This window comes from Anolis sagrei, chromosome 1, assembly GCF_037176765.1.
Source record: "Anolis sagrei isolate rAnoSag1 chromosome 1, rAnoSag1.mat, whole genome shotgun sequence".
In the NCBI taxonomy this organism is placed as follows: Eukaryota; Metazoa; Chordata; class Lepidosauria; order Squamata; family Dactyloidae; genus Anolis; species Anolis sagrei.
In genome coordinates this window covers 328,630,776-328,654,746 of record NC_090021.1, presented here as the reverse complement: position 1 = coordinate 328,654,746, position 23,971 = coordinate 328,630,776, and the positions used below count along the sequence as shown (strand labels likewise).

Below are 23,971 nucleotides of genomic sequence, written 5' to 3'. Positions count from 1 at the left end.
TGGGAGGGTAGCGGGATGAAGAGAAAGTTCTCCACTCAACGTCATAAGACTAGAGCAAGCTCATAAGAGGAAATGTGGGGTTTCAGATACTCTGAGCCTAAACCGTATAGATCCAAACCAGCACTTCAAATTGTGCTCAGAAATAACTGGCAAAGAGTCAAACTGTTCCACAACACTCACATATACTCCCTATGAACAGATTACACTTCCTCGGATGCACTGAAGCCTGAGACCCCATCTACACTGCCATATGATCCAGTTTCTGAATCTAGATTGTCTACTTTGAACTGGACTCATATAATCCAGTTCAAACCAGATAATCTGGATTCAGAAACTGGATTATATGGCAATGTAGATCCAGCCTGAGTGATCAAAGGAATCCATTTGATTTCAATGTCATAGCGGTGTAACTATACACGCACACCACACTGAGGTTTAGGTATTGTGTGCCTTCATTGCAATGCTAGCTCAAACTTTTCATGGTTTTGCTTCCCCAAGAATTGTTCGAATGGGCTTTCTTTTTGCTTTCTTCTGAGGTTGAACTGTGTGTCGCAGCACATTAGTGTGGTTGGCTGCAGCGTGTACGTGTGTCACGAGAACATAACGAGAAACTTCTGAGTCTACGTGAAATAAGCAGTAAATCATATATTTTTAAAATATATAAATGAAAGGTTTTCATGAGATATGTTGTGTGTGCCATACATTTAATTATTATAATTTATAAAAGTGTTCGTATCTCTTATAAGAGGCTGGTTTTGTGGCAGAATGAAAATTTTATTTATTTATTTATTTATAGTAGTTCTATCCCGTCTCTTCTCTACCCCAAAAGGGGGACTCGGGGCGGAAAATCACATGTAGTTCACATCTTTACCATTCCACACACTGTCTTGATAGAGAAAAGATATGCCATGCAGATGATCAGCAAAGAACAAGGTGTTTACTCTTTGTTATGCAGAACAACATACATACAGTTATGTGAACAGTTGCATTAACTCAGTCAATGTCCTTTGAGACAGATTCAAATTATCCTTAGGTGTCCATGTGAAGGATCTTCTTCCAGCAACTCAGGAGCAAAAATACAAACTGACTTGGTAAGCTCCTGCACATAAAGCCGAAACATGTAACTGTTGCCAAAACAAAGCTCAGCTAGCCTCTTGGGCATGGCTCAACAAATCAGCAGAATGCTTTGCATTTTTCAGTTATATTGTGTTAATTTTGCTTTATTGTTTTGTTTTGCTACTGTAATTATTTTCTGATGTAAGTTTTGTTTTTTGCATTCTGTATTTTATTGTGTTGTTGTTGTGGCTCAGTCTGAGTCTGAGTCTGAAACTGAACTGTTTGGGCCTGTTGGGCCTTCTGACCCTGACTTTCTGCAGGATGACAAGGAGGCTGATGGGTTGCAGGTTCCTGTACATGTTTCAGACAGGGCTTATAGTGTGGCTTCTGAAGAAGAAACAGCAAGCCTGTTCCCCAGGGAAAGGAGTGTGCCTTTAGATAGAGATAGTGAAATTCCACAAGTGCAGGTGGAGACTCCTTTTGGTTCCGAGTGAACCGGCCCAGCTGGGCCAAGATAAGCAGTTGTATAGCCTTGAAGATAATGGTGAATTAATGAGCAGACAGGATCGTTTGCAATTAAGGCTTTGCAGAAACACATGCCTTGCCAGCAAGAAGGAAGCCAAAGGTCAACGCAATGCTTTCATGTCAGGTAAACTTATTTAACGATGTAGCTGACAGGCATTTCTTGTCAGCCCAATGTTGCTTCTTACCCATTAACTTCTGTGGAATTACCTTGGCTTTTGCGGAACACCTCTGGCTCCTTTGAGACTTGATTCTGATCCTGATTTTACCTGTTTGCCATGGACTCTTGTTTGACATTGCTAAGGGATTATGCTTCATGCTATTTGCCTGTGGATCTTGTGAAGCTTGTCTTTGCATTTAAGACTCTGTTTTGCCTATTGAATTTTTGCATATTTATTTCTCTGTTTTGATTTTGCTTTTTCTCAATAAACTACAAAACCTACAGCTTTGGTGTATGGTGGTGTCTTGAGCAAGGTGAAAACTACCCTAAGTTGCGACAGTTGTACTGTATTTTTTGGGCTTGACCTCATGTTAGCCACCATGAGTCCCCATTGGGGAGATGGTGGGGGGTATAAATAAAGATGATGATGATGATTATTATTATTATTATGGTGTATTGGGCATCGAGTCATTGCCTCTGTAAACCGCCCTGAGTCGCCTGAGGGCTGAGAAGGGCGGTATACAAAGACAGCAAATAAATAAACAAATAACACAGTCCCGAACTGATTTTTACATGCTCCCAACAGGTTTAATCTCCAATTTGAGAGAAAAACTGAATGAGTGTGCCACGAAATGATGCAGGTCTAAAACGTGTGTCACCAACATGAAATGTTTGGAAATCTCTGCTTTATGGGATTGATTGAATGAAGCTGTAGTGTGAGTTTGGAAATATTGTAACAGCACCCCATTGATGGCCAATACATACTGAAATACTGTATCTTTTGGTGTTTACAGATTCCCCTTTTTCTCCTTTCTTCCCTTCTTTCTATCGCGTTGAGCTTGTTTGCCTTTCCTGGGTGCTTAGATAGAAATCTCTGGCCGTTTCCTCCTGCCTTTCTGTTTCCAGTTTTTGAACCTCCTCTTCCCTTCCCAAAGAAAGCTGCAAGTCAGGAGCTGCAAGGCTGCTGCCTCCCGCTGCCTTTCTCTCCTCTTTTCTCCTTGTCGCCTGGAGCAAACCTGCCTTTCCCCTCCTCCCTCCTGATCAGAAAAGGCAGCCAGCCAACTCTGGAAAGCGCCCAAGGCCTTTCAAGCCAAGCTCAGCAGAAGAAGCAGCCAAAGGATTGGCAAAGGTGCAAGAACAGGCCAGGCAAGCTGGAAGGGAAAGGGAGAAGAAGAGAAGAAATGCAGCAGAACCACCCAAGAACAGCGGAAGGAAAGTTGCTCCTAACTGCCATCAAGTCACCTTCGACTTATGGCAAGCTTATGAATGAGACCTCCATGTCCCCAAATCATAGTATCATAGTTGGAAGAGACTTCGAGGGCCATCAAGTCCAACCCCCTGCCAAGAAGCAGGAAAAAAAATTAAAATTTTTATTAAGAGTTTTCTACATGGGGGATACATCCATGTTATGAGAATCGTCGACACAACAATTACGTAAAAGCAAATGATAAGGATTGGGGTGGGGGAGGGGGTAGAGGTGAGTGAAGGGAGTACAGGGAGTAGGAAATGGGTCGGGGAGAGTTCGTGATCTTAATTACTGATTTTGCCCCATATAACATTGTTAGTGTTAGTATTATTTTCTAGTCTTGACTCTCACATGTCTAGGTCTGGTTGACATTGAAGTATTTTTTGATTGGAGACCAATCTGTCCTGGCTATGCCAGTCGTCTGTTTATATTCCAGGTGCTGTGTTAGAGTGTCCATATTTATTATGTCTAGGAGTTTAAACATCCATTCTTCCACCGTTGGTTTCTCTTTATTCTTCCATTTTCTTGCTAGTACAATTCTTGCAGCCATTGCCATATGGAAGAATTTGTTGTTGTTCATTCATTCAGTCATCTCCGACTCTTCGTGACCTCATGGACCAGCCCACGCCAGAGCTCCCTGTCGGCCGTCACCACCACCAGCTTCTTCAAGGTCAGTTCAGTCTCTTCAAGGATGCCATCCATCCATCTTGCCCTTGGTCGGCCCCTCTTCCTTTTACCTTCCACTTTCCCCAGCATAATTGTCTTCTCCAGGCTTTGCTATCTCCTCATGATGTGGCCAAAGTACTTCAACTTTGTCTCTAGTATCCTTCCTTCCAGTGAGCAGCCGGGCTTTATTTCCTGGAGGATGGACTGGTTGGATCTTCTCGCAGTCCAAGGCACTCTCAGAGCTTTCCTCCAACACCACAGCTCAAAAGCATCTTCCTTCGCTCAGCCTTCCCTAAGGTCCAGCTCTCACATCCGTAGGTTACTACAGGGAATACCATGGCTTTGACTAGACGGATCTTTGTTGCCAGTCTGATGTCTCTACTCTTTACTATTTTATTGAGACTGGACATTGCTCTCCTCCCAAGAAGTAAGCGTCTTCTGATTTCCTGGCCACAGTCTGCATTTGCAGTAATCTTTGCACCTAGAAATACAAAGTCTGTCACGGCCTCCACATTTTCTCCCTCTATTTTCCAGTTGTCAATCATTCTTGTTGCCATGATCTTGGTTTTTTTGACGTTTAGCTGCAACCCAGCTTTTGTGCTTTCTTCTTTCACCTTGATTAGAAGGCTCTTCAGCTCCTCCTCGCTTTCGGCCATCAGAGTGGTGTCATCTGCATATCTGAGGTTGTTAATGTTTCTTCCAGCAATTTTCACCCCAGCTTTGCATTCATCCAGCCCCGCACATCGCATGATGTGTTCTGCATACAAGTTAAAAAGGTTGGGTGAGAGTATGCAGCCTTGCCGTACGCCTTTCCCAATCTTGAACCAGTCTGTTGTTCCGTGGTCAGTTCTGACTGTTGCTACTTGGTCCTTGTACAGATTCCTCAGGAGAGAGACAAGGTGGCTTGGTATGCCCATCCCACCAAGAACTTGCCACAATTTATTATGATCCACACAGTCAAAGGCTTTAGAGTAGTCAATGAAGCAGAAATAGAGTTATGTATACTTTTGTATAATTGTTAATTGCTATGCTATGTATTACCTTGAGTGACATTACTTTATTTATCGTGTCATCAGCAACCATACCATTGTATTACAATTCTAACAGAGCAAAACAAACACACAGATTAAAAAGAAAAAGAAAAAAACACACAGATTTTGCAAACTTGGTAGTTGGTTAAATGTCCTTTGACCAGGATCTGGCCACTTGGAGTGCCTCTGGTGTTGCCGCAAGAAGGTCCTCCATTGTGCATATGGCAGGGCTCAGGGTGCATTGCAGCAGGTGGTCAGTGGTTTGCTCTTCTCCGCACTCGCATGACGAGGTTTCCACCCTGTAGCCCCATTTCTTAAGATTGGCTCTGCATCTCGTGGTGCCAGAGCGCAGTCTGTTCAGTGCCTTCCAAGTCACCCAGTCTTCTGAGTGCCCAGGGGGGAGTCTCTCATCTGGTATCACCCATGAATTGAGGTGCTGAGTTTGGGCCTGCCACTTTTGGACTCTCGCTTGCTGGGGTGTTCCAGCGAGTGTCTCTGTAGATCTAAGAAAACTATGTCTTGATTTAAGTCGTTGACATTACTGGCAGAATATAATAATATGTGTTAACAACAATAATAATGTTTCAAAATCCATTAAAACAGAAACAATGAGTGGAGAATACTATAATTAAAACAAACAAACCATCTGGTCCACGAGCAAAGCTAAAGCATTAGGTAACCATGCAAAACGTATGGGTTTCAATGGCTTCTCTGTGTAGTTTATATGTGTAGTTTCAATGGCTTCTCTGTGTAGTTTATAGTTTCTCATAAGCTTTGGCAGGCATTTGAAACTTGCCTTTCCTGGCGCCAGCCACTTACAGCGAAGGGGCGGGGCTAATCCAGCAACCGCCAATAGGAAGCCGAGAGCGGAGCAATGAATGGCGGGAGGGGCTAGTAACCATAGCAACTCTGAAGGCACATTCGATCACAGAGAGAAAACCCCTCCTTTCCTTGCCCACCAATAGGAAGCGAAGGTTCAGTCCCTCCTCCAATGAAAAGAGAGAGAGGGATGAGGGGCGTGGCCACAGGCGGCAGCGGGCTCCTTTGTGGAGTGTGACAATGAGGTGGCGGGGAGGGGCGCGCGAGTGAGCGGAGGGGGCGTGGCCTCTGCGGCCGTTGGCCCCGCCCCTTTTCTCTCAGGCGCGGAGGAGAGCGTTGAGGCGAGCGGGCGGGCGAGCGAGCGCCGTGGCTTCGTCCGGGCGGAAGGTAAGCCCATCGGGGCCGCGGGCGCGCCAGGGAGCGGAGGGGGCCTTTCCGGCGTGACGCTCGGAAGCTAGGCCTCGGCGTGGCGGCAGGGAAGCCGCGGCGGAGCCCTCCGAAGAAGAGGAGCCCGCCAAGGGTCACTGGGCCGCGGCTCCAAAATGGCGGCGGAGGAGGAGCAGGCTCTGGAGTATCACACAGGCCCACGCTGAAGCCTCTCTTTTCAGAAGGAAGTGGATCAGGAGCGAGCCAGGAGGGGCTTTGTAGTCTTTGAAAGCCACATTTTACAGCAGGCCTGGGCAAACTTGGTCCCTCCTTCCAGGTGTTTTGGACTACAACTCCCACAATTCCTAACAGCCTCAGGTCCTTTCCTTTACCCCCTCAGCCGCTTATGGAAGCAAACTTAACCAATTTGAACAAATAATACAGAATGGAAGGGTTGTAGAAGAGCATGAAAATTTGAGAGAAAGAACTAGGTCAGTGTTTCTCAACCTGGGGGTCGCGAGGGGGTGTCAGAGGGGTCACCAAAGACCATAAGAAAACACAGTATTTTCTGATGGTCATGGGGATTCCATGTGGGAAGTTTGAGCCAATTCTATCGTTGGTGGAGTTCAGAATGTTCTTTGATTGTAATGAACTATAAATCCCAGCAACTACAACTCCCAAATGTCAAGATCTATTTCCCCCAGACGCCACCAGTGTTCACATTTGGGCATATTGAGTATTCGTGCCAAGTTTGGTCCAGATCCACCAATGCATGAGTCCACACTGCTCTCTGGATATAGGTGAACTACAACTCCCAAACTCAAGGTCAATGACCATCAAACCCTTCCAGTGTTTTCCATTGGTCATGGGAGCCAAGTTTGGTTCAAATCCATTGCTGGTGGAGTTCAGAATGCTCTTTGATAAGTGAACTATAAATCCCAGCAACTACAACTCCCAAATTACAAAATCAATCCTCCTCCAACCCCACTAGCATTCACATTTGAGTGTATTGGGTATTTGTGCCCAGTTTGGTCCAGTGAATGAAAATGCATCCTGCATATCAGATATTTACATTATATATTTACATTATATTATAACTGTAGTAAAATGACTGTTATGAAGTAGCAATGAAAACAATATTATGGTTGGGGGTCACCACCACATGAGGGACTGTATTAAGGGGTCACGGCATTAGGAAGGTTGAGAACCACTGAACTAGTAAAATATATAAGATCATAATTGAAATAAAGGAAGGAAACACAAAAAACAACACCCTCAAAGAGGTTTGGGAAGAAGATTTAGGGATAAAAATAAACGAAACAGAGTGGCAACAATTATGGAGACAAAGACATTTAAAAGAATTATCAATACGGGTTCAAGAAAATTATTATAATAAGCTAATATGGAAGTGGTATCTTGACACCAGTAAAAATAGAATATATAAATAAAAGTAATTCAAAAATTGTTGGAGAGGATGTCAAGAACCAGGAACATACATACATATGTGGTAGCAATGTAAATATGTAAGTAATGTTTGGGAGAAAGTATTTAGAGAAATAAGAGAGATAATGTATATGAAAATTGAGAAAAGTCCTAGTATAGCTTTATTATCATTATATAACAATAAACAATTGAAAAAGGAGGATAAAGAAGTGATAACAAACTTATTAACAATAGCAAGACTGCTCATAGCAAGGAACTGGAAAAAAGAAATAAATATACAAATAGAGGAGTGGTACAAGGAAGCATGGAAACTGGCAATAAACGATAAGCTGACATGTATATTAAAAGTTAAAAAAAGGTATATGGAAAAAAAGTGATTTTGATGTTGTATGGGGAAAATTTGTTGTAAATGGTTTAAAAAATTTACCGCCACAAGAAGAAATGAGATTTTGGACAAATGATATGTAAAAGTTGTGGCTTGAGTTGGGGGGAGGGAAGCACAGTGGTGGGAAAAAAAGGGGGGAAATGCTTAAGCAGAATAAGACTATATGTTAAAGAGTGTGCTGAATAATATGTAACTGCTATAAACAAATGTATAACAAATGTAATAACTATGATAAAACAATAAAAATATATTTTTTTTAAAAAAGGAATTGTGGGAGTTGAAGTCCAAAACACCTGGAGGGAGGGACCAAGTTTGTCCAGGCCCTTTATACAGTCTTTAATGGGTTTTAGGGAATTTCAACAAATAATAATAATATATATACACATACTTCTATTTAAAACTAGCCATCCCCTGCCATATATATATATGGATGCTCTGTGCATAATGAGTACCTTAAAAACAAAAGAACCAATGAACAAAATCACATCAAAATTGGCAACAAAACATCTTGCAACACAAGGAGTGCCCATCACTCAAAAAATTATGATTTTGTCATTTGGGAGTTGTACTTGCTGGGATTTATAGTTCACATACAATCAAAGAGCGTTCTGAACTCCACCAATGATGGAATTTAACCAAATGTGGCACACAGAACTCCCATGACCAACAGAAAACACTAGAAGGATTTGGTGGGCATTGACCTTGAGTTTGGGAGTTGTAGTTCATCTATATCCAGAGAGCACAGTGGACTCAAACAATGATGGGTATGGACCAAACTTGGCACGAATATTCCATATGCCCAAATACGAACACAGATGAGGTTTGGGGAAAATAGACCTTGACATTTGGGAGTTGTATTTAGTGGGATTTATAGTTCATCTACAATCAAAGAGCATTCTGAACGCCACCAATGATAGAATTGGGGCAAACTTCCCACACAGAACCCCCATGGCCAACAGAAAATACTTAAGGCCAACCAGTCCAGCTGTCTTCACCAGGGCAAGAAAATGTAATCAAAGCCCTTCTGACAAAGAGCCACCAATCCATAGATATAGATAGATAGATAGATAAATATGAGACGCACACACATAGTATCATAGATTTGAAAGGGACCCCTAAAGAAGGACAATTATATGTTGCATGTTCCAGAGTAGGCAAACCAGACAATCTCCACATCAACACTGACAAAGAAACAGAAAGAAATACTGTTTACCCACAAGCATAAAGAAATTACATATATTAGAAATCAACACTTTCTCATTACTTTATTTTCCAGATCACCAGACTGGGCCACAGCAATGCGTGGCAGGGGACAGCTAGTAACATATAACTATGAATTAACCGAATTAAAACATAAAATAAAATTTAGGCATAAAGCATAAAAAATTAAACATTGATAATACAATAACATTTATTTGAAACCCACCTATAAACAACATGATTCAAAAACAGTTATTAAAATCACGTCATCTAAAATCAAGTCCGTAGTCCTTCCATTCCCTATTCCTTATTATCTTATTGCACTACAAGTTTTGCTATCCGAAAATTTGGTCACATAACCATGTTTTTATTTTCTTCCTGAATGTCAGGAGGGAGGGGGTGCTCTAATTTCACTTGGAAGGGAGTTCTATAGCCAAGGGGCCACCACTGAGAAGGCCCTGTCTCTCATCCGCACCAGTCGCACTTGCAAGGAAAGTGGGATTGAGAGCAGGGCCTCCCCAGAAGATCTTTATGTCCAAGGTGGATCATAGAAGGAGATACGTTTTGACAGGTACAATTTCCCATTTTTCCAGTCTCTAGTGACTTTTGGCACACCCTGTCTATATTATTATTATTGGGATACATAACATACACACATATGAATATTTTGTAATGCAATGTACATTTACCTACAATATCCCATTCCTATATATGGCGACAATATCCTATTATTCCTATCCAATGCAATTTTCTACATCAGCGCTTCAAATAACCGTAGGAACAGTACTATTTTTTGTTGTTGTTGGGCTGTGTTGTTATTACTCTGCAGAATCAATATTCATGGTTCTTTGGAAGGGGATACTAAATAAAGAAGAACTAAACACCAGCACTGGAACCCTTGTAGTTTAATTGTGTATGTATAGATGTATGCCTATGTGCCATCAAAATGGGCCTACACTGTAGAATGACAACCACTTTTAACTGTCATGGCTCCTTGCTGTGAAATCGTGGGACCTGTAGTTTGAAAAGGTCTTTAGCCTACTCTGGTAGTGCTTCACCAAACTACAAATCTCAGGATTCCATACTCTTGGCATCTGAAGTGGCATCAAATTGCATTGATTCTATGGTGTAGATGTTGCCTCAAACAAGGAATCCTTAAGAGATCCTTCCTCTGAAATAGCACATACAGCACCTGCGATCCATTAGTGGACTCCCAACCAACTACTAACCAGAACTGACCCCTCTTAACTTCAAATATCAGATAGTATCTGGTGCCTTAGAGCATTTAGGCCTTAGATGGAAATATTTACCACAGCTTGGAAAAACTCCTTTTTAAATAACACACATGGCAAGAAAACAACCCTGTTTTATTCCCCTCCCCTCCCCACATCATCCCAGCTGAAAAATCCTGGTAGTTTCCAGCTCTGCACCTCTAACTCACTTTTAAAGTATTCACACATACAGGTCTTTTATACAGTTTTCGTTTCCCCTGTCCAAAATGCTAGAAAACAAAGGTATTATTTTCCGATTTTTGCTTTGCAATTATATTATTCCTGTATTTGCATATCTTCACATAATCTTTAAGATGGACCCAAGTCAAGACAGGAAATGTATGTTTTTTACATACACCTTATACACAAAGTGTGAATGTAATTTTGTGCATGAAACTAAGTTTGTGTATATTTAATTATCAGAAAGCAATGGTGTCCCTAGCCTTTTGGAGGATTTAGAAATTGCTCAGTCTGTACCTGTATTTGCATATATGTACATAAGGAGATTTCTTGGACAAGGGAATCAAGTCTACACATGATTTTTAAATATATTTTTCATACACCTTATGTGCATAGCCTGAAAATAGTTTTGAAGCATCAGAAGGCCAAGGTGTAATTTTACCTCAGCCACCCATTTGAATATTTTTGTAGTACTTCTAAGGGTGTATCTGTACTGTTGAATGAATGTAGTTTGACACCACTTTAACTACCATGACTCAATGCTATGAAATCCTGGGAGTTGTTGCTTTTTGCCTTCTCTGCCAAATATGCTGGTGCTTCACCAAACTACAACTTTGGTTATTCCATGGGGATGCTCACTCTCTGTGTCAGCTACCACAGAGGCAACCTTGGAATATCTGTTCTCCACCCTTAATGGACAATGGGACAAACATTCAGGGAAAAATATTGGACGATTGTGTGGTGTTGTCAGATTTGCAGATACCTCAAAAGTCCTGGTGTTAATCATGGTACGTATAGTTCCATTCAAGGAGGTGGATAGGTGCTATTCTTTACCTTACACTGGTTTCTTCAAGAGACACCCCACCCCCCTCACAATAAAGATGTTATAGACTATAATAAAGTTACAGGCTTACCTCCTCAATATACATTGAATGATAATTCCCTTCTGTAATTTTGAGGTTTTATCTCCACACCATTTAAGATGTACTACTTTTCTGATGTACTATTCCTGCTCTACCTCCTGCACCTATTCTCTCATCATTCCTTCTGTGTTGTGACCCTTTAACAACACATCTTTCAGGGCTTTTTCCTCCCAATTTACCACTACTATGGTCAAATTTTCAAATGTTTCTCATATTTAGACTTGTGCTTTCTCTAAAACACTTTTTCATCTGAATTTTGCATTCATTTGCAAGCCATTCATTCTCCATATTTGCCTTCTTCCTTGTGCCCTTTCTGTAACATTGTATATTCTATGAGCTCCTCATTATTTCTCGACATTATTATTTCACTGCCTTGTCTACTTTGCAGAAATAATTTACATCACAATCTTAACCCTGTTTATTTAGAAGTCGTTCCTGTAAAGTGAAAGTGATTTATTCCCTACTAAGTGGAAGATTAGACGTTTATTTGCTTTCAGTTGTCTGAAGTGACAGTCTTTAATGATCTATCTCCACATTGCTTCAATTAATAATGATCTGTCTTTCTATAGCTCATTTCACTTGCTTTGAGTACTTCACAATGTTTCAGTAGCCTGGCATGAAGGGCCCACATCCATCCTGCTTTTCTAGAACTGGAAAAGATAGACTGTTTTAGAATTTATTTATTTATTTATTTACAGTATTTGTATACCGCTTTTCTCACCCCGAGGGGGACTCAAAGATACTGCCCAGGATTGCTCTAAAATCACAACTTCTGGGGGTATAGTTCTCTATTTTGGAGGGTTTTTTTCATAGTACTAATAGACCTCCACACCACTGTGTCTTAGTGTTCGATCCAAAGTAACCCATAGTATCTGAGGATGCATTAATACTACGCTGTAGTATTACTGCAGTTCAACACCATTTTCATTCCCATAACTCAGTGCGATAAAATCCTGGGATTTGTAATTTTTATTGAGGCTCCAACACTCTTTAGCAGAGAAGATTGCCAAATTATAACTCCTAAGGTTCCATAGCATTGAGCCAGTTAAGGTGGTGTCAGGCTACATTCATTCTAAAATGTAGATTCACCCGAAGTGTGGTTCTGTATACATTTTTATCTAATCCCTTTCTAAAGTTAAAAAAAGTAATCTTAATACATTGTTTATTGTTACATTTTGTAGGGGGGAATTCCATAAGTTAAATGTTTAGTGAAAGTAGTACTTTCATTTCTGCTGCCCATCCATTTTGCTTGTTACATTGGAATGAGAGTGAGTAAGCTCTTTTAGCTTTCACTTTTTCGTGTCAGGAGCGATTTGAGAAACTGCAAGTCACTTTTGGTGTGAGAGAATTGGCCGTCTGCAAGGACATTGCCCAGGGGACACTCGGATGCTTCAATGTTTTACCATCCTTGTGGGAGGCTTCTCTCATGTCGAGCTAACAGAGGGAGCTCATCCATACTCTCCCTGGATTCGAACCTGTGACCTTCCAGTCTTCAGTCCTGCCAGCACAAGGGTTCAACTCATTGTGCCACCAGGGGCTCCACTGCACACTGTATAATATTTAAGCCTAAATTTGCCTTTTTGTTTTGCTTTTCTTGAACTAAATGGCCATGGACTGTGAAGCCCCTCCAAACATTGTTCCTGCACATGGTCTTTAAAAAAGATTCACCAAGGCTTTCCCCTGTGATTCCTTTTACTTGTCATGTTGCAGAAGTTTGCCATGAGCCTTCAAATTATTTCTGACTTAAGGTATCCCTAAATATCACGTTATTTTCTTGGCAAGATTTGTTCAGAGTGGGTTTTCCTTTGCCTACCCCTGAAGTTGAGGAAGTATGGCTTGCCCAAGTTCAGCCAATATCTGAAGTCTGTGGTGACTTACATATAAATATACTGCACCCATATTAACTCCTACTATTACCTTGTAAAACAAAGAATAGAAATGTCAATTTCCATTTTATCACTTTCACTTTTCAAAGCCAAATTGCTCTAATATATCTTGGAAACTGCAAGTCCATTGTGGTGAAACATTGGTTTTATTGTATCTAAATGAGCTATAAATCAGGAACTTCCTGGTTGTTATCATATCTATGCAGTGAACATGCAAGCCACTCAGCTTGTCCCTTCCCCTGAAAATACATCTGTACCATAGGCATGATGTTAATCTAGCTTGCACAGTAGCTGAGGCAATGCAGCAATGTAGTAAGAGTCATGGCTGATGGAAATTACCATCTCATTAGTGGGCTTTCCTACACAATTCCTATCCCCTCACAGCACAGACATGGGAGGAGGGTACAGGGAAATCCCCTTCTACCAGTCAAATTACACATGGTGACATTTGAACTGAGCACAGTGTCTACAAATTCCTGCCAATACCAAATGTGGTAGCCATTAGTCTTGTGCATTTGTATAGAATTGCTATCTGTTTCTCTTTGCTTCGTTTGTAAGGCCCCATTTTCATTTTCAAGCACTTCTCCTGAAAATGGGCGCCTTTCCAAATGAGATTTTTCGTTCTGGGTCCGAAAGAACAAAAATGTTTGGACCATTGGCCAAAATAGGTGTCCTTCCCAGGCTCCCCTTCCCCTCAGTTTTAGGGCTAGAGGGGTGAAAATTGCCACACCTCTACTACTCTTAGCCCACCAAGTTTTATAATGTTAGGCTCATCCCACGATTTTTAGGAATTTTTTTCTTTCTATAAATAAAATCTTTAAAACATCCCCTCTTTTCCTCCTGCTGGCCCCACCCTCTAACTTCTCCAGAAGCAGCAGCAGGAGGGAGGCAGGGCAGGGCAGGGCACCATTCCTTCCTGCCAAATGATGATCCACACACAGCCCAGTGCCCAGCCTCACGTCTTCTTTAACTGTTGGAATCCCCCTTCCCTTCCCATCATTTTTGGCAATGGTATGGTTTGTCTTGGAGCTGCCCCTTTGGGTCTTTGCTTATTGCTGTTGCTGCAGCGTTGGCGCCCTTCTCCTCCATCTCTTGTGCAAGGAAGGCGTCTCCAGCCCCTCTTCTTTGTGCCTCTTACCCCCTCCTCCTCCCTCCTCTTTGGCTCTTGGAGCTGCTGCCGGTGCCTCGGGTAGTTGCTGCTGCTGCCTGGCTTACTTTAGAGTAAGAAGTTCAGAGGAGGGGGGCTGGAGGAGGTACCTTCCTTGCATGAGAGACAGAGGCAGCCCTGCAGCAGCAGCAAGGGATGACCCAAGACAGCTACTCCAAGAGCCCAGGAGGAGGAAAGAGGAGCCACACACTCTCCAGGGCATTTTAGGTAGGTTTCCCCTGAAGACGCAGGTTCGCAGCTTGGGTGTGACCCTGGATTCATCACTGAGCCTGGAGCCCCAGGTCTCGGCGGTGGCCAGGGAAGCATTTGCACAGCTTCGGCTCGTGCGCCAGCTGCGCCCGTACCTCGGGAAGTCTGATTTGGCCACAGTAGTCCACGCTCTGGTCACATCCTGCATAGATAACTGCAACGCACTCTACGTGGGGCTGCCCTTGAAGACTGCCTGGAAGCTTCAGACGGTCCAGCGTTCAGCAGCCAGGTTGCTAACAGGAGCGGCACTCAGGGAGCACACCACTCCTCTGTTGAGCCAGCTCCACTGGCTGCCAATCTGCTACCGGGCACAATTCAAGGTGCTGGCGCTAGCCTACAAAGCCCTAAACAGTTCCGGCCCCACTTACCTCTCCGAACGCATCTCCACCTATGAACCGTCACGAACACTAAGATCTTCCGGGGAGCCCTGTTCTCGGTCCCGCCTGCGTCACAGGCACGGTTGGCGGGGACGAGAGATAGGGCCTTCTCGGTGGTGGCCCCTCGGCTATGGAATGCCCTACCCACTGACATCAGACAGGCCCCTTCGCTGCTGGCATTTCGGAAGAAGGTTAAAACCTGGCTCTTTGAGCAAGCGTTTGGCTAATCAGTGCAATCGAACATAGGAAGACGGTAAATTGAACATAGGAATGGCACAAGGATTACGAGAATGGATTTTGTTTTGTTATCGAGGCATTAAGTATTGATAATAATTGTGTATTTTGTTATTGTGTATGATATGTTTTTTAACTGTTAGTTACATTGTGTAAACCGCATTGAGTCGCCTAACAAGGCTGAGAAACGCAGTATAGAAATGAAGCAAATAAATAAATAATAAATTTCCCACTTCCTGATAAGGAAGAGTGATGACCCCCTAGAAGAGAAGAGTAGATGAGGGTTTACTTTAAACTGTGCTCACAAAAAGCAAGCAAGTAAATGGTACCCGCTCCTGCTTTCTTTCGTTTTGAACTAATTTTTGTTTCGAGTGGGAAGAGGTATTCCTGTTTTGTGCTCTAGCCTGAAACAAAAGGAACAAAAGAACGAATGAAATGAGAGAAACTAGTACCTCACACACCTCTAGTACCCACTGCTAAAGCCGATGGGAAACGTGATTTTTTTTCCAGCCAGCAATATGTAGTTTTCCTAAGGCCTCACTGTTGTTAATTTTGTATTGTAAAAAGGTGAGAGCATAAAGGAACAGAAAATGTGTTTTTAAAAGAATATATTTCCATCACATTTGAAAGCAATATTCTTGAACTGTTGAAAACTCAATCATTTTTTTGCCTGCTGTTCTCAGGTAGGTTGTGCTGGAACACCTGCTGTATGGAATCTTGTTCTGTAATATGGGGGAAGACGAAGGATTGCATCAAACACAATTATTGGTAAGTAACTTTCATTTGATGAGATAAAAAGTAAGCATCACTGGGGTTTTCTACTAATTAGGATAGGGCTAAACAAGTGCAGATTGTGAGCAGGGCGCAACATCCTTGGACTTGTAGATTTTTTTGCTCCAAATTGTAGTGGGTGTGGGAAATGTTACTATATTTTGGGATCCATCTGAGCCCTTTTAGACTCAGGACAGATCTAAAATGTGATCAAGACAAATCTTCACAAAACTTTTTTTTTTTTTGGTAGTATTTTGAGAACTTATGCTTGGGGTTTGAATATGCGATCCTATTTGTAACAAAGCTAAATCTATGAAGAAAGTGCTTTATGCTTATAATACTAATGTGATACCGCAACATTTGCATTTCTTCGATACCAACATCTCTTTTTTGTCACACTATAGTAGAATTAACAATTGTAAGAGGATCAGCTTAGACTTCCAGCATAGCCTTCAGTCCCTCCACTCATACCTTACTTGCTATCTCTTGTGAGAACTGAAACAAACTAAGAGTTCTCTAAGCTCTACATTGTTAATAGAGACTGACATAGTCATCTCTAATGGAGCTGAACAAACTAAAGTTCAGTTCAGGCAAGACAGAGCTATTGAGACTGAGTGGCATTGTCCATGTAAGAATTGGATGAGTTTCTCATCCCAAAAAGACTCATGCTTTGAAAGAAGGTTTGAAGCCTGGAGATACTCTTTGACTCAGCTCTGCATGTAGTGATTAAAGCAACACTTGGCCAGAAGTGCATTTTGCCAGGTTAATGCCAACCACAATCTTACACAGGATTTTTTTCTGGCCACTAATGTATTGCTATAGATACAACTGAAGGGATTGATTCTTGCCCACAATACTCTAAATGGCTCATAGAGCACTTTGTTCCCTCCTCCTGGGAGCCAAGAAGAGATACCATCATATGCAATCCCATTTTGATAGCCATAAAGAAAAGGTAAAGGATTCCCTTTACAGTAATTCTAGTCTTGTCCAAATCTGGGAGGTGGTGCTCATCTCCATTTCTAAGCCAAAGAGCCAGCATTGTCCATAGACACCTCCACGGTCATGTGGCCAGCATGACTGCAGAAGCAGTACCTATTGATCTTCTCACATTTGCGTGTTTTCAAACTGCTAGGTTGGCAGAAGCTGGGGCTAACAACGGGAGCTCACCCCGCTCCATGGATTCAACCCACCAACCTTTCGGTCAGCAAGTTCAGCAGCTCAGTGGTTTAACCCGCTACGCCACCAGGGGTACTTGATGGCCATACTACTCTGATTTTCGGCAGCTTTTTATAAGGGACAGAACATTATTCAACATGGCATGCATTCTCTGAAATTCTCTCCATAAGAGACCTCTTGGGGTTTCCAGTGGCTTTAGACAACTATTGAAGATTCTTTTGCTATTTCAGATTAGAAGTATTGTGATCTGACTATGGATCAAGACTTGGCACTTTATATGGTTTTAATCTATTTTATTGTTTATGTGTTTTAATTGCTCATATGTTTAACTGTTTTTTATAATTTGATAGGGTGTGTTCTATTGTTATGTTCATGCGGCATTGAATTCTGCCGGAGTTTGTAAGTCGCCTTGAATCCCTGGCAGGGTGAGAAAAGTGGGGTAAAAATGAAGTATATAAATAAATGTGGCATGTCAATACTTTCTAGGGATCCATGAAATCTCAAAGTAATCAAAACTGTTTTTACTGTTCAACAGGAATGTGGTAGAGATGCATTTGAATATATTGTTCCCACTACCCCAAATATTGCTCCAGATTTTTGTCCTTCCTTGCAGCAGCTCCCTTTCTATAATCATTAATTTATTAATCTGCCACCAGAAAACAAAAAAGATTTAGAATCTCCTGTTTAGTCTTCTAATTCACAAAATAAACCGTGTTGATTTTATTCTTTTTAAAAATATATCTCCAGTTGGAATTAAATGCCACAGGGACTTGGAGGCATGTGGAAGGAATATAGTCCCAAGATGTGACATTTCAAAGGTTCTACTTTGAGCTCCAGGAAGAGCATTTTGACAGGGGACCAACAGAAACTGCATGACTAAAGCAGCCTTGCTTTTGAGAGAGGAGAGGAAAGAAAGAAAGTGAACATGGTACTGACACCACTCAGATCTGCACTATTCACAGAAAGGAAAAGGCAAGAAACTTCCAGGTGTCACTGAAACCTTGAGAACAGAGAGTCTCTCAAAAATCTCCAAACACCCTTGTTTACCAAGATCAAAGGCTGTTTTAGTTTTGATCTGTTGGATAATGAATTTGTTGGAATATGATTCCTTTTGCAATCCAGGAGGAACAAAAAAAGAAATCAGACTATTTTTGTTTCCCTGTAATGCAGAGATGATCCTGATTGGTGCCATAATGTCTGAAGGCACTTCGTAGTTAAATAATTCAAAACAGTGATTCACTGGTCCCAGGGCAATTGCCATGGAACAGAGTGGATGTGCAAGAGCTTTCCCATTAAGGTAGTAGCTGTTATGTATTGATCTAATCCTAGGTTTTATCAGACATAGCATTTGTCAGGAGGCTGACAACCTGTATTATTATTATTATTATTATTATTATTATTGCATTTACAACATTACTACATTTTCAAAGTTGGCTTGTTCATATTTCTGGAGCCTATATTATTTGTGGCTAAAATTCCACTCCTAGGGCAAGTTTTCAGAAGAATCACAAGACTTAGTTAAGTAATCAAACTGGTTATATTTAAAATGCATGCTCTATGAAAAAGACAGTTTATTAATTTGTTATCTAATGGTATTTTGCTCTGATTTCAACAGGACACAATGTTTGTGCGTGGACTGAAAAGGAAGTGCATTGATGGAGAAGACGATATTGAAGGAACGTTAGCTGGCTTCAAAGCTATTCCTTCTTATAACCTTCAGCGCCAGTCACTGCTAGACATGTCTTTGGTTAAACTTCAGCTCTGCCACATGCTCGTTGAACCTAATTTATATCGTTCGGTACTTATAGCCAATACAGTACGGCAGATCCAAGAAGAAATGACCCAGGATGGAACTTGGCAGATGATAAATGCACAGAATTCAGGGCCATCTTCTCTGGACCGTTTAGTTTCAACAGATATTCTCTGTCGTTCCTCAAAGGAGCAGCCTGAAGAGAAGTTAATTCAAGGTTATAATGGCTTCTCAAAAGACTTTGAGGACACACAAACACAAGAGGGTGAAGAAATTTTGAGACCTCCACTACAAGCTCCCAGAAACCTTCCAGCTAACGTGTGGGAAATGGAGAGCCCTCCAGAAAATAGAGGAAATTTCCATAAATCTTTAGATCAAATCTTTGAAACCTTGGAAACAAAGACTCCTGACTCGGTTGAAGACCTTTTTTCAGAAGTTGACAGTTCATATTATAATCTTGACACAGTATTAACGGGAATGATGGGCAGTACAAAAATGGGACATTGTGATGTACTTGAAACATTTCCTCAAGCAGCAGCAAATCCTAATTCTAATTGTAAATCTGACCTTAATGAGCTTGATCATTTTGTGGAGATTCTTGTTGAATCTTGAGGGAAAGGGTGAAGGAGATACCCTTTTGAAAAAGCCAGTTCTGAAGTAGTAAAAATTCCAAATAGTTGCAAATAATCTTCCAAAAAGAGCAACCCCAAACCCACTTCTATTGCCAGATGTTGTTAATGTGTATAAAATTGATATGCAATTACATATTTTCAGTCACCACAATTAAAATGAGTATTCTAGGCAAGCCTATGGGCTGGCATGAATCCAATAGGTCTTCCAGATTTTTTTTTCTTTCAACATTATGAAACACCACCACCTTCCCTTAGTGCCATATCACAAACTGCTTTGGAAAGCCCCTGGTGTTTCAACAGAAGCATAACTTAAAAGATCCATGGGTGCGTAGGTTTCATCCCACGCTTCTTTGCATTTTGCCCATAGATCTTCCCCTTTGGTCCCAACAATTAAAAATATATTGATTTCCTAACCCTTTCCAACTTTAAGGGATCTAAGCTGGTATAGTAAGACTCCTCCCTTTGACCATTAAATATCTTCCTGCAAGCTACTAGTCTCTAGTCCTTAATGTACAAAGAGTGGCTTTAATGTCCTCATCCTAGATCAACATAGATCCTATCTAGGCTGAAAACCTTTCAGCAACCTTTGACATTTTTCTCTTGCTCAGTTGACTTCAGTGAGTCTATCTTAGAAGTAATTGGTTTGAGGACCAAAGACTGGAGTTTTCCTCTGTCCTTAATTCCAAGCAAATACTTAACTGACTTAACATTCTCTACATTTAATTTACCAGACATGCTGTTGAAGAGCCATAAAGCAGTGGTTCCCAATATCCTAGCTAGCTTTTTCTGTCACTTGTTTTCATTTTTTTTTAAAAAAATAGTTATAGTTTTTTAAAAGAAGTCTTTATCAGTGTTCAAAATCTTTTGGCTATTTTCTGAAGATATATTTTTGCTACAAATCTTCTGCTGGCTGCTTATTTAGTATCCTGAAATATTTGCAGTTGTATTTTTTAATTATTTTGAAAAGGAGAATTTTTTTTTACACCATGGGCCTCTATTAATATAGCTCAGTCAAAATGTGTGAATACATAACATTGAGGTAGGAGCAGCCATCAGCATTCAGTCTTGGAGCACTGTTAAGGATCAGGTTACTCTTACTAATGTGAACATTAGAAGAGAAGCTCTTGATGTGTTTACTCTTTGGTTCAAGCCATGTTTTTGTTATCGTCAGGCATAAATTACACTCATTTTATTTATAAATATTTATATGTACATGTGAATGATTTGGCTGAAGTCTGCCATCCTTCTTAATGTTGTGTTTGAAGGGGATAAAACCCCTATTTTGCACTAATTATTACTAGACTGTTACAGAGGCCTTCAAGAGTGTTCTTCAAATTTGAGTTGCTCCGCTCATGCCAAGAGGGGTGTGCGTGTGTGTTTGGCTGAGTTGGTTATTGACAAGAAAACAATACACTTGTTTAAGTGTGTGTAAATTATCAGAACTCCAGTAAGCGGTTTCTGGCAAGAAGGTGAATTATATGTGGTTGCAGATGCATAAAATTGCCTCCTTTGTTTGCCTTGATGGGTGTGATAAACATAACTGCATGGTGGGGGAAGGGGGTAGAGGAAGTGAGTACATTGGTCTTTTCATAAAAGTTCATGTTCTTGCTTCTCTGTTAAAGAGAATTTCTGCCCTTTGATGAGCAATTTCAGCTGCTTTCCATCAGTTTACTTTGTTCAACATTAGAAATACGGTTTCTAATAATGCCTTCTGATTTTGAGTACAGTACTAAAATTACAAGTCTTGAAACACTGGGCATCTTGTCTTCCAACAGAAGGTCATAGATGCTGCAAGTGTATCTTTGTGCATTATGAATTGCCATGGCCTCTGGCACCAATAAGGGTGTGGACCACACATAACCAGAGCAAGTCGGAGCATAAAGATCCTTGTTTTGTGCATGTACAGCTGAGTGTCTTTGTGTTAGTTTAGGTTGCAACCTGGAATCACTTTGCACAACTAGCCCCTCCTGTCGTGAATTGGGCTACTTGTGAGAAAGTGACTTCCATGATTGAAGCCGTAATAACAAGTGTTTTTTGAAGCAGCTGATTTGAAAATGGCATTGTATGTTTTCCAGTCTTGGCAGGTAGATGCCAACTTCTGTAACTTGGTTTTGTGCCAGACCATGCAGTTTGTAAAGGGATCTTTCTAATGCATTTGAAAGTGATTAATGTCTTTTTATATTAAAGTTGAATATAAAATGACCGCTTTGCTCTTAGTAGATTATTTTTTAGTCTAGACAGCCGTTATGCTGACTGCGAGTTTACATTTAAAGAACTGGACCCATGAGTGTTGTTCTGTAAGTACAAGTTCAACACAAGATCATCCTGACATCAGAGCCCAGGTTGGCTAATACAGAGAGATATGGTCTGCCATATAGGGCTTTGTAGGTCATTAATTGTGCCTGGAAACAAACTGGCAGCCAGTGGAACTGCTGCAACAGAGAAGTTGTCCGCAACCTGGTTGCAGCTCTTTGGACCAGCTGAAATTTCCAAACTCTTTTCAAAGGCCACCCCATGTATAGTATATTTCAATGATTCAAATGAAATAGAACTAAAGCATGTACCACCATGGCCAATTAGTGCTCACATTTTTAGATGTACAAAGGCATTCCTGAACACCTCAGAAATGTGGGCCTCCCAAGTTCAAAGCTGTACACTCAAACTTTGTCTTCAGTGGGAGTGCTGAATCCCTATTCCTCTCAGAAAACAAGCTCATTCCATCTTCCAAGATTATATCTTTGAAAATACTGTATTTTATAGCATTATAGTTGTCATTGCCCCCATTTTTTGGGTCCCAGATCATGTATTTTCAAATCTCTCGCATAATAGTTGCACCCTTGATATACTAGACACCCTCCCCATTGCCCATCTGCTTGCTCGCCCACCGACCCATGCACGCTTCATTTGCTCGCCCATCCACCCGCCCAAAGACCCATTCACCCACTTAACTTGCTCATTCCCCCTCCCAAAGACCCACTCACTTGGACACCCATCCATCCACTACCCACCCCCTTCCAGAAATGCCACTTGAGTGAGTGTGGGCAACTGAGCCAGTCAGTGGGTGGGTTGGAGATGTGTGATAATGGCTGTAATCTATCGTTTAAGATGTTGCAGATGAAAGCACAGGAGGTAGCATGCAAGCACATCATTCCCTCAACTCAGCTTAAGACAAATAAAAAAGCTGGCACTCGATTACATCAAGAAGGTGAAAATGTTTAATTGTTTTGCCTCATGTATCTGCAAGTAAACACCATGCCCCCTTACTCAAATTGGAAATTCTGACCAGACTGCTGTGTTCTTCAATATGCCCTGTAAGAGCATCATTTCACCAAAAGGGTAATTCAGTGTCATCTTAAGAACGAGTGGTCACAAGAGACCCTTATGGGGTCATTTCAGCTGATGGAAGGAAGTTCCCACTTTACATCATTTTCAAGAGAAAAACAGTGACTAAGGGAGTACAATTTTTCCTTGGGGTTCATGTTCGGGTGCAGGCAAAAGGTTGGAAGAACTTCGAACTCATGGTAGATTGGGTTAAAACTGTAGAACAGAAGACCAGGTGTGCTGTGGAAACAGCCAGCACTGCTGGTTTCCGAAGTCACATTGTCATGGAAATGAAGCAACATCTTTGTAACAATAAGACATGAGAGATAGTGGTTCCTGACACCCTCCCCCAGTCCAGTGGCTTAAACCACTGGACTTAATGGTAAACAAGCCATTTAAAGACCATTTGTGTCATTTGTATGGATGGATGATGAGTGGTGATTACCTCGAAATGTTTTGGACTTCAGCTTCCATGATCTCTTGCACTGGCCATATTAGCTATGGCTGGCTGATGGAGACTGTATTCCAAAGCCTTGGGAAAAACAGCAAGTAGATAGATAATAACCTTGTATCTTTTCAGTCTGCTGTTTTCCATAGCTTCTGGTGCAAATGTTTCATGCAAACCAGGGCAAACAGATTTATATTTCTCAATTTTGCCCCAAGATGGCAACCTCTTTCAGGTTTTTGCTTCCCCTGTGAGACCAGTAATATCTGATGAACATTTCCTTCTGCTGCCAGTATTAAAAAGGTGAGGAAAGTATATTTGACCTGGAATAATTCGGTTCCTCTGCAACAATATATTGCATTTGGAATGGCAGGGAAAGAGCCATGACTTCCTTTCTCAATCTCTTATTTTTCCATGCCAAACTCTCCATTTCTTCCATCTGCTTCTATTAGAAAATTCTAAGCATGTATTTGCAATTTTAGTCAGGGCAAGGATGTTTGGATGGATGACCTGAAGCAGAGAAATTATGAACAAGGAAAGGTGAAAGTCCTTCCCTAAACAGTTGTCTTCTTGAAATTGTTCCTTCCCCACCCAATGCTGCATCATAAAGTGAGCACGGCTCTCTGGGATTTTATTACCTAACTGCTGTTGACCAGGTTTGCATTTTGTTTGTGGATTTTTCTTCTCTTCCCCC

At 41.3% G+C, this 23,971-nt stretch overlaps 1 protein-coding gene across 4 annotated transcripts; it reads left to right on the top strand.

The window, feature by feature from the left end:
- Positions 1 to 5,782: 5,782 nt before the first annotated feature.
- Positions 5,783 to 21,713, top strand: CDCA4 (cell division cycle associated 4). Of its 4 annotated transcripts, none has more exons than XM_060754509.2 (3): positions 5,783 to 5,887; positions 15,866 to 15,950; positions 18,745 to 21,713. In XM_060754509.2, the coding sequence occupies exons 2-3, from the start codon at positions 15,912 to 15,914 to the stop codon at positions 19,489 to 19,491; spliced, it is 786 nt and encodes a 261-aa protein (XP_060610492.1). In that variant the 5' UTR covers positions 5,783 to 5,887; positions 15,866 to 15,911; the 3' UTR covers positions 19,492 to 21,713. The 4 variants fall into 4 exon arrangements, with proteins under 4 accessions (XP_060610492.1, XP_060610502.1, XP_060610482.2 ...); XM_060754519.2 differs by having other exon boundaries at positions 5,796 to 5,887; positions 15,870 to 15,950; XM_060754499.2 differs by lacking the exon at positions 5,783 to 5,887 and adding an exon at positions 17,877 to 18,101 and having other exon boundaries at positions 15,864 to 15,950.
- Positions 21,714 to 23,971: the final 2,258 nt, after the last annotated feature.